Here is a 10,958-nt window from a genome sequence, read left to right as displayed (position 1 = left end):
TTTCTTTACATGATGCTTGTCTCATTTTGCTGATGTTGGCCTTTAAAGTCTGTTCTATCTAGTATTAATACCTGTATGTACCTTTTCTCAACTTCCCTTTGCAAGACATTTCTTCCTCAGTTTCTTCACATTCAGTACACGTGTATCCTTAGAGATCAGGTAAGTTTCTTGTAATCATGGTATAACTGGGTTTTGTTTTTCATTCATTCATTCAATCTAGGTCTATCGATAGCAGAATCTGTTAGTGGTTTTCATCTCAATTACTGAGGATTGAGCTTTGTCTTCTGCCTATGTGTCACTTGTTCCCTAGCTCAATATAGGTTCTAAGACTTCTCATAAACTTGTTTCCCTGATTTAGTTGTACATTTTGATTTTTTATATTTATTTTAGTCTTCATATTTACCAGCATTTTATTTTGTAGACAGTGTGTACAGGTTAACACATCTGGGTTCTGGTGCCCCTAGAATGTTGTTGTCTTGTATTTACTTTCATGATTCACATGCATGTCTGAAAGTGCAGGATTGCAATCATTTCAATTTTCTGGTGTCCATTACAATAAGACTTTTCAAATAATTCTAGCAACCCTGTTCTGCCCATCATTTTCCCCAAGGGGAATATTTTTATTTTACCCTAAAAGTTCCTCCTATGGCACTTCTAGAGTGTTCTACCAGCCAATCTGAAGGGACCTATCATAGAAAATTTGCATTACTTCATAAAAATCTGAACCCATGGTGATGTAGGTCACATTTTCCTCACTAAGTATACCAGACCAGGATACTCTGCAATTACTCTAAGTAAGAGTCATCTCTTGTCCTCTTGCAGACACACATTTTTAAATAGTTTTATATTATAAAATTTCAAAAAAAATCTCTTCAAAGATGTTTATGTTTGCATAGGATATCAATTTATTTAATCAATGAAGATGCAGTAAGATCAAGAAACAGCAGATAGGGATGAGAAGGAAAGTCAAGACATAAGTTCATGACTTCACTGGAAAGAAAAAACTGCAGTTGGAAGAACAGGAGATGAGACCATGAAATTCATGATTGGGATGTCATCGAGAAGGTGGTGTGGAAAATGCCCCTGCCTCCACAGCATCTGTGAGAAAACAAAAGAAAAAATGTGTTAGAGTGCAGCTGAGCTGATATCAGTGGCCTGATCTGACAGTAGAAAAAAAAAGTAGAATCTATTATGTGGAAGTGATTATAGCACCCAAATCGAAATATTTGCAAAATCTTTTGTAACGAAGATGAAGTCATAGCACTTTTTAACCTCAGTGTGGATGAAGAAGGCAAGAAAACACTTCAGGTTTTACTTGCTGGTAAGCACTGGAGGAATCATGTACAAAGCACTGCGTAGGAATCCGTGTCCATCCGGGAATGTTCGGACTCTGTCATAAGCATATTCTTAGGAGAGCATTACTTTTGCTGGACCCTGCACTAGGAATTGCATTCCTCTCTTTGGAAATCGCCAAAGTGTATAAATCGATATCAATAATCCATTGGCAAGTATCTTCCAGAGTCAGATGTAAGGTTAATAAAGATTTCAGTACTAAGAGTTTCTTATTCACCCTGGGATTCATCAGGTCTACTCACAATTGAGAGTGGAGAAATAATCCTATTTTACAAAAAAACTATTCATATTGTCACAATAAAAAAATCCCTGGTTTTTTTTTTTTGTAAATGTGTATTATTTTGTTGGATATGTGCACACACAGTAAGCAAATTCACAACTTTAAGAGGAGCTATTTGGTCTTTCAAATATGTCACATTTCCTAAGGAAAACAGTCTCAAACGTGTAGACTATCAAGTATCACAAGCACGATGCTCCTACTCACGTGAGCAAGTCCTTTACTGTGCACAGGTGTCTGCGGAGGAAAAGAGAAGGCAAAAAAAGACATAAACAAAGTGGTGGGAGTTATCGATAAATCTAAGCAGCTGCAGTAGCAGTTCAATTAAAATACATGTTTTGTTCAATTTTGCTGTTGCAATTCCAAACCGAGTGTAATACTCCTTACGTTTGCATTCCAAATGCATTTTGATACCATCCTATGGCCGTCAGTGTCCCTACCTGATTGGGCGACGTGTCTTATGTTTTCCTTTGGAATTCCGTTTACCTCAGCGACCTTAGCAAGCTTCTGATTTTCCTGCTGTGTCAGACTGTCTCTTTTTCCTGCGTTTCACGGAAGGGAAAGCAGAGGGGGTGTGCTCAGGACGCTGCATGGTTTCTAAAGCATTCCCAGGGCCAGGTCGTGCCGGTGCGATGTGGGAAATCCCACCGTCCCCACCCTCCCTCTTTCCCGCGGGAAAACTTAAGTGGCACTGGGTAACATCCAGCAGTAAACATCCCATCAGTGTACAGTTCCTAGGAGTACTGAGCGCACCAAAGTTCACCCATGCTGTGAGTCTCAGTGTCCACGAATCATATGCAATCTCCAGACACACCCGGGGCATGCAGACGGCTGTGTCTAAGAGCTCTAAACCTCTGCGCCCTGTAACTTCCCACTTTTCTCTTTCTATGTTCTGCATCCGTTCCCTTGTTTGCTGAACCCTTAACCGAATGTGGAGCCAGAATGTTCTGAGCTTATTCATCTGTGTCACTTAAGCAGGGAGGGCAAGGAAGAGAAATATAAAAGAAACACTGCTTCATCTTTCTTAAACCAAGTCTCACAGAATCTACCTGAAATATGTATAGGTCTAACACCACTGAGGATCTCATGCTTCTATTGCTGCCCATAAAAATAATCAATAGTCAGAATTATTTACATGCCAAGAGCTTTGTGTTTCACAACCTAAATCTGATGTGTTGTCTTTTTACAGAGCAGCGGATTCAAGTCCTCCCCTGCCAGGTAAAGGTTTCAAAGTAGAAATTAACACAATCAGGACTATGGGAAAGTAATGTACTGAAACCAGGTTTTAAATTTTGCTTCATTAGGTGACATAGTTCAATTATATTTGACATTTTTTTCTTGGGACTATCTTAGACTACTTTTGAGACTCTCTCTCTCTCTCTCTCTCTACATATATATATATATATATATATATATATATGCAAAACCTTATATTAAGGCCCCAGAGATTATGCATATCTTTACTTTCATAAACAACACACTAACTTTGATATCATCAAGGTGAAAGTTGCAATCTTGTATGTGAACATATTTCTATGCTAAGGACCATAGTTACATAATACACAAACTCACCCCTCCCTCTGCAAATGTGACATCGGTCAAGTTCACATGCATACCATCCACACTACAGAGAAAATCCTCCCATACTTACCAACAACTACAATCATGTTTGTCTCCTTGCCTTCTTCATCTATGTTGTGGTTAAAAAATGCCAGGACATCATCCTGCTGAGCGATAATTTTGAAAAAGTTTTGGCCCGCATCTACAATTGAAAAAACAATTTCAAAACTCATGATAGTTCAGTTTTTCCCACTTGAATTGACATGATTTTTTATAACATGTTAGTGTTAATTCCTCTTTCGAAAATTCTCTAGTTCCCAAACTCTCCTCAACATGTTAGAATCAGGTGTGAGAGGTAGTGATGGAAGGACCTGCTTTATATCCCACCACCTAAATAGTAGCAATTTTATCAATCCTAGCAGATCGCATGCTGTTTTAGCACGACAAGGTAAATGGTAGGTGAAAGAAACCTCCCCTTACCAACCAATGAATCAAAGTCAATTAATAAAGTCTCAGAAATTTTATCCCTTAGGATTTAAGCCCAATGAATATTTTACTGTAATTCAACGAGTATCAACTGAAATGTAACATGTTAACATACACTCAACAAGCACCACTTACCCTTGCAGTAGATAATAATGTAAAGAGATGCCCATTTCATTTTTGAAAACTGCCGGACATATAGGTTGTGTAGTTGTAGTTTAATTCCTTTCTGCTGGTATATCATCATATGTATACAAGTTCAAATATTTTTTAGTTCAAGATTACAGAAATATAGTGTACACTGCTTTCCATGCAAAAACTACTTACTATTAATTTTATACCCAGGACTACTTTTTGGAAGTTATTGTAATTCAAAGCCATAGAAGTTGATATCCTTTCTCTCAGTATTTTAACTGAAGTGCAAATGATCTGCAACTAAGTTTGGATATTTTCCCTGTCATCTTCATTCTTAAGATTTGGGGTTTAATGTGATCACATTATACCTTAAACCTGGTTTATCTATTAAGCAATATTTTACACATAAATAAATTTATTCAATGAAAGGGAAGTGTGGACATATTTTCTAAGGGCATAAGACAAATTTTGATAAAGTTTCATCACTTGATTTAGTTTTATGTAGATCTTCTCCCCTGAAAAGCATATAAAATACAGGAGACAATCAAAATTATAGTGAATGATCAAGTTTTTTAGAAATTATTGAGGTAAAAATCTCATTGTCCTGAATCCCCCTGGGAAGGCTCCCCTTTGCTTGGACACACTCATCCCATTGTTCTTGCCAATTTCTGAAGCAGTTGTGGAGTTTTCTTTCCTCACTCTCCTTAAAAGTTGTAGTCAAAAATATGTTGACTGCTGGCACGAAGGATGGGATTAGTGTGTCTGAACTGAGGGCAGGATTTTGAGGGGGACTCACAGCAATATATCTGCTTAGGTGAAGGACTTTTTAAAAGTGAACATACCACATTTGCCCATCATACCTCACACACTTTCTGTGAACCTCCCACCCTTGCCATGGATCCAGATATCCCATGCACGTATTTAGGTGACATGGAATTGATCCTAGAATGCAATGAAGTCTTAGAAGTTTCTGTAGCTTTTGCTAAGTTGCTTTAGGATTTACTACAAGAAAGTGTTCCGGAGTCCCAGCTTCAGATCAGGAGGACTGAGCTCTGGCCAGGAACTGGCCTGCACCGCGGGGCTGGAGCCATGGGGTCATCCTACTGCATCAAGTACTCACATTCCGCGACGTAAACGCCTTTCTCTTCATCTAGTACTCCCACCCTGTTGAACTCTTGGCATCGTCCGTTCGCTCTGAAAGACAGATCCACAAAACACTGCTTATTCAACATCCTAATTGCCCCATTCCTGAAGATTCATGGGACTTATGTGACAGTGGAATTGCTGGAACTAATAGAATGTGTCAGTGTCACACTCAGGTAATGCCCCCGTTATATTAGAGCTTCACGATTGGACCATAGGTTTGGCCATCCCTGGTGGGTGTGGGCTGTCGGGTTAGATGAACCTTGGTGTCCAAACAGCCTTCCGAGGCTGTGCAACTTTCCTACCACCAACAGTGTCCCATATCCTTTACATTCCCTTAACTGTCAGCCCCAACTGCTTCAACGTGCATTGTCTGAAAACCTCTACATGTAGACTCTTGGAGGCTGTGGGTGGACACAATCCCACATCACATGGAGAACTGCAGCTGTATTTTACATATATCTATGACACTATTTGGAAAGAGATTTCCACACCTTTTCAATAAATGCTGCTGCAAGTATTGGGGCTAAAGTCCTTATGCACTAAGTCACTTTTCAATTTCTGCTCATTTAGGGGATAATGAATCAATAAGATTTTAATAAATATGTCATATTGGTGATAGAAGCATATAGACATATATCTACATCCATCCATCCAACTGTCCATCAGAATCCTATGTCAATATGTTACTACCACTATTATGGTATATGTCTCTTATTGTATCAAGATCTGGGGAACACGGTGTCATGCTCATATCTCAAAACTAGAGCTCCCATTTGAATCTAACCCTGGACACTTTCACATTAGACCACAGAACACATGGCAGTAGTTCGATGGATGGTTCCTTTAGATTGGGTAAATTTTGCGTACTTGACATAAAACCTGATGGCGAGCTTCCTGCATTCTTCTTGGCATTGCAGTTGTCGGATATACACCTGCAGCGGGCCATTGTCATCGATTTTTTCCCCATTATCAGCGGCCAGGGAAATGGTGTGCCAGTCACCACTGACCTATGCAGGAGAGATCACACCAGAAAATTTAGCGATTTCTTTATTCTTGCCTCCTTAACATTCACACAAGATGCCATACATCATCTCCACAGAGAAATATAAATCTGACCCTACTGCTTGCTTCTGATCCCGGAGAGAAAAATCATGTAAGGCCTCATAGTAATGATTCAGTCACACAGAATGCAAGGCGTTTAGAGTTCCTGAAGTAGCCACAGCTGTGCATTCAAACCCCATAAACACTTAAAACCTTCAGTCTAGTGCTTTAGGTTTTGCATACAGAGACTATTCTGGTACTAAACACAGAGACTTGGAAAACCATGAAGTTCTCTCGGGAATACGGACATACATGGAACAAGATGTTCAGAAAATCTGAAACAAATATGGAAAGTAATGACAGGGGTACACATACATAGGAACACACACACACACACACACACACACACACACACACACATGGCCTCAGTGAAGACTAGCTTATCTGCATTACCTCCGAAGGGTCAACATGGTGTTGCGCAGAGGCAAGACCAACGGTGAAAGCGAGCAGGAGAAGCTGCATCTTGTTGGAGCTGCTTTTCCTCTTCAGGAGAAGACCAGAGGAGGAGAGACGTTGAGGGGAGTCTGAGCTGACGCCTCTTTTATAGCACTGCTCCTCCGGGAGGATGCATAATGACCCATTTGTTCATCCCACAAGCTTCAGCCTTAACATTTCCAGGTTGGCAGTGGTGGACTTTATGTAATTTTCTAACATCCTCCTAATGAGATTAGTATCTGGAGAAGTTTAAGTTGGACTGGACATGTGACCTTTTCAGTTTCTGAAAGAGAACACAAATCATAGGAAATATTTCAAGGACATTTGTGTCATTTTCTCTTACATCCCAGTTACTAAAACAGAAGATGAATCACAAAACACATATCCATAGCTCCTATGTGGCTCTTTCTAACTAACAGGGAGTGTACTTACACTCACTGTTGAAAATAAATATGGCACCCTTTGGTTTGGCCAAATGAGAAGACAGCATCTATGATTTGAATTGCCGGTACCTACACATCTCACAAGAGTCTGGTTATATGTAAGTAATCACTGCAAGCTGTGCTTGGTGGTTCACGCTGATAATAGCAGTCCTCTGGGGAGACTGAGGCAGGAGGATCACAGATTCAAGCCCAGCCTGGCCACTTGGTGACTGACTGAGACCCAGACATAAAATAAAAGATAACATGTGCTGGTGATAAAGCCTGGAGTTCAAATCTCAGTATGCCCAAAAATAAATGAAATAGAAAGTGAAGCAAATTAAAGCAGTAATCAAAGAAAGTGAAAAAACGTTGAAACTACCAATCATTTTCTTATATTGATTAGGAAGCTCTCTATTCTCTTATTGACATCCATTTTTTTTGCTACCCACTTAATTTATCCAGAACTACTCAAACTGGATTAGAAAAATCAAGGACAGCTATGATAAGAATAATTCATAGAGTTTGAAATTCATTTAAGGTGAAGGTCATGTGAACTGTAAAAAATATATATTAAACATGATGAAGAGTTGGAAGAATAGGGGATCCAGTTATCAAATCAGCTGGATGGATTATTCCTCAGTACGTGACTTGACCTCACACGGCCGATGTCTGAACTGAGCACTGTGCTTCCCCGTATCTCATTGAGACATGAATAACTCAGAGGAAGTTTGCACACATTGAAAGGGAACAACTGGTAATTCCTGTGCAATGCAGGCACTTTGAGCGATCAATGTTATGAATGTTTAAGTTTTAAAGAAATGTGAGATTAAAACTCACATATCTGAGAATGCCCCTGCTACTCTCTACCCCGCGTTCAGGTACGCTTATGCCATTGTTTTTACCAGTTTGTGAAGCAGTTCCTGAACTTGTGTTTGTCTTTCTGAAATACGATCAAAACTAAAGAGAAATCTGCTGCCAAGCACCACTCAACAGAAAGGGAGGCCCACAAAAAATTGGCGATGTGTCTTTGTCCAACTTCATCATCCGGACCTGGCACCATATCACTGCTGTCATTTCCTCCATGTTAAAATGACCATGAAAGGTCAAGGATTTGTAGGAGTCAATGACCTTGACACAGACATAAACCTTCATGCAAAGCCAGCTACGTGCAGCAAGGTTAAAGTGATCTGAGCAAGGGCATTGGAGTGTGTGTGTGTGTGTGTGCACACATTTCTTACTATTACTTGTCCAGATCCATTTGATATGACTGTCTAAGTCCTTATATGTCTGTGTCCATTAAACTATACATTTATCTTTTGACTCTTTATACTTCTTAACATTTGTCTCTGAATATAAAATCTAATGTAACAAAACATATCACAGAATATCCACTGCACATGACAACAACTGAAAGCAACTCTCACTTTTCTGTTTTAGATGCAAATCTGTGTCACTGCTGAATTTTGTATTCTTTTACCTAGTGAGGTAAAGAACACAGGGCCCAAAAATTCAATGATCCAATGCAAAATTGGGCATCTGTGATGAATACAGATTTCTCAGATAAAGAAATACTGATGGCAGATAAATATATGTAAAAATGTTGAACATCATTACAAATTAAAACAACAGTGAGATTCCATCTCACTTCAGAAGAATAGTATCATTAAGAATTCATCCAATAACAAATGTTGGAGAGGTTGTGGGGGGAAAGAAACTTTTCTCCAATGTTGGTGGAGTGTCGATTGGTGAAACCACTGTGGAAATCAGTTTGATGATTCCTCACAAAACTAAAATTAGACTTCCTACTTAACCCCAGCTATTCAGCTCCTGGGTATTTTCCCAGGAGAATTGGAAACATCATGCCCAGGGATGTATGTGCACCCATGTTTATAGCAGCACAATGTGTTATAGCTAAATCTTGGAAACAACCAAATTCCCATCCACTGAGGAATGGATAAAAAACGTTGTGGTATTTTTGTACAATGGAGTATTACTCATGTATGAAAAAGATAAAGTCGAGTCTTTTATAGGCAAATGGATGCAAATAGAGACCATACTCATAAGTGAACTAAACTGGACCCACAGGTGTAAGCATCGTATTGTCTCCCTAGAGAAAGAAAAGGAAAGAAAAATTGGAACTCAAATGTGCAATACATATTAAGAAAGGGCAATTGCTCAATAGAACAAACAACGTGAATGAAGGAAAAGAGAAAATGAAAGAAAGAAGGAATGGGAGATATATATATATATATATATATATATATATATATATTTACAGAAGGATAGCTGGGAAAACTGTATTGCTGATGTTTAATGATTCATTGAAATTTACAGTCAACGCTATATTTTTTCACCAATTTTGCATGTTTATATCTGATATTTTGAACAACAAAGTTGAAGACAACAATATGCACTATAGCAGTCATTATTGAATGCCTATCATCCTGTTTGTTGAAATTCTGCATCAGAGTCATTCACCTGTGCAAAACTCGAGCATATTTTGTTGAAAAGAAACAACAGTGAAAGACAGATAAATAGGAAGTGGGGGGAACTTCATATGGTCCCTCAAATTACTTATTCCATTCTTTCAAAAATATGTTAATATATGTGCTTATTAGCTTGGGAGAAGTTGAGAACATTCTCTCACCTCATCTGCTTAGGCTTCCAAAATGCCAGGCAACGGATGGAAAACTCAGAGGAAAAAGACAAGCTTCAGTGTGCAGACATTCATAGCTTTGAGCCAGAAGCACCTCGATGCCGTGGTTGTGCTTTTAGCAGGGATTGCTTAAGATGTGGACACATAAATGGTCACAGACTAAATGAACTTCATGACCATGGTAACCCTAAGAACTGAAAAGCCCATGTCTGCCTTCCTTCATTTCGCTTAAGATTTTCAAGCTGAAGGGAGGGAGGGTGGCAACGGTGACATTTCCCAGGTGACACAAGCACAGCATGCCCCAGGGGATGCTTTACCCATTAGGCAGTGAAAACTTCCAAGGCCGAATATAACACATGTGATAAAAAGAAATTTTAGTACACCAGGTCAGATTTTAATATACACTTAAGTCTGGGTCATACTGATGGCATGGATTTATTGCAATGATGACTGAGGTCAGATTTTGTAAAAAGGAGGGAGCCGCTTTTACTTTTGGGACATAACTTTACCTTTTAGAGCTTTACTACCAGTAAAAAAAAATCACTGGTAGTGATTTGTACATGTACAAAATTCTTGTAATGAATGTAATCTATGTGAACAGCTAACATAGACTAATACAAATTAAGGTTAAAAAATAGGCTGCCGTTCAGTAGTATAACTCCCAGGTACATGCTGAAATTTTACAAGATTCATCTATACGTTGCATACATCATGGTCAAAATCCTTGATGATTTTGTCATCTGTATTAGTGCACACATATTTCTTTTTGGTGTTCCTTAGGTTTAAGTATGTTTTCTACCCATTTCATTTATTTTGAGGATTGCTTTACAACGATCCAATGTAACAAAGGGCATGTGAGATAAATATGTACTTCTTAGAGGAAGAAATACAAATGGCCAATAAATATGAGAAAAATTGTTTAACTTCACTGGTGATTAGAGAGATGCAAAATCAAGCAATGCTGAGATTCCACCTCATTCCAGAAAGAATGGCTTTTGTTAATAAATCAACCAATAATAAATGCTGGAGGGCCTGCATGGAAAAAAGAACTCTTTGCCACTGCTGCTGGGAGTGTAGACTGGTGAAATCAATATGGAAATCAGTTAGAAGTGGAATTTGACACACCTATTCCCCTCTTGCATATTTTCCCAGGAGAATCAAAAAACATCAGTTGTGATATGTACTCAACACTAACTCAAAGTTAACTAACATGCACACAGTGTGTGGCTGGAGATGTAGCCTATTATTAGCATATGTACAATTTTCTCAAAAAAATTCATATTAAATATGATATTAATATACATGATGAGATGCTCCACCATACAAAAGATAAAACTGAGTCATTTATAGGGAACAGAATGTACCTTGTGTCCATAACATGAAATGAAAT

The 10,958-nt window shown here is 38.6% G+C and overlaps 1 protein-coding gene across 1 annotated transcript; it reads right to left on the bottom strand.

Annotated features, from left to right (window-relative positions):
• Positions 1-1,024: 1,024 nt before the first annotated feature.
• On the bottom strand, positions 1,025-6,557 carry LOC102014467 (male-specific submandibular salivary gland protein-like). Its single transcript, XM_005406528.2, has 7 exons — positions 6,449-6,557; positions 5,822-5,961; positions 4,929-5,002; positions 3,282-3,392; positions 2,071-2,172; positions 1,838-1,867; positions 1,025-1,098 (listed from the first exon to the last, which is right to left on the bottom strand). Exons 1-6 carry the CDS (start codon positions 6,515-6,517, stop codon positions 1,851-1,853), a joined length of 513 nt encoding a protein of 170 aa, XP_005406585.1. The 5' UTR covers positions 6,518-6,557; the 3' UTR covers positions 1,025-1,098; positions 1,838-1,850.
• Positions 6,558-10,958: the final 4,401 nt, after the last annotated feature.

The sequence above is a fragment of the Chinchilla lanigera genome, unplaced genomic scaffold (assembly GCF_000276665.1).
Source record: "Chinchilla lanigera isolate Chin_1 unplaced genomic scaffold, ChiLan1.0 scaffold00098, whole genome shotgun sequence".
NCBI classification, from domain to species: Eukaryota; Metazoa; Chordata; class Mammalia; order Rodentia; family Chinchillidae; genus Chinchilla; species Chinchilla lanigera.
The sequence above is the reverse complement of the archived record's forward strand: the minus strand, read 5'-3'. Positions and strand labels throughout refer to the sequence as shown.

Excerpts from the sequence above, each read along its gene's own strand:
- LOC102014467 (XM_005406528.2), bottom strand. The coding sequence starts at position 6,517 with ATGCAGCTTCTCCTGCTCGCTTTCACCGTTGGTCTTGCCTCTGCGCAA. Across the intron at positions 5,962-6,448 it reads ACCATGTTGACCCTTCGGAG|GTCAGTGGTGACTGGCACAC; the intron begins GTAATGCAGATA and ends TCTCCTGCATAG. Across the intron at positions 3,393-4,928 it reads AGGCGTTTACGTCGCGGAAT|ATGCGGGCCAAAACTTTTTC; the intron begins GTGAGTACTTGA and ends TTTCAATTGTAG.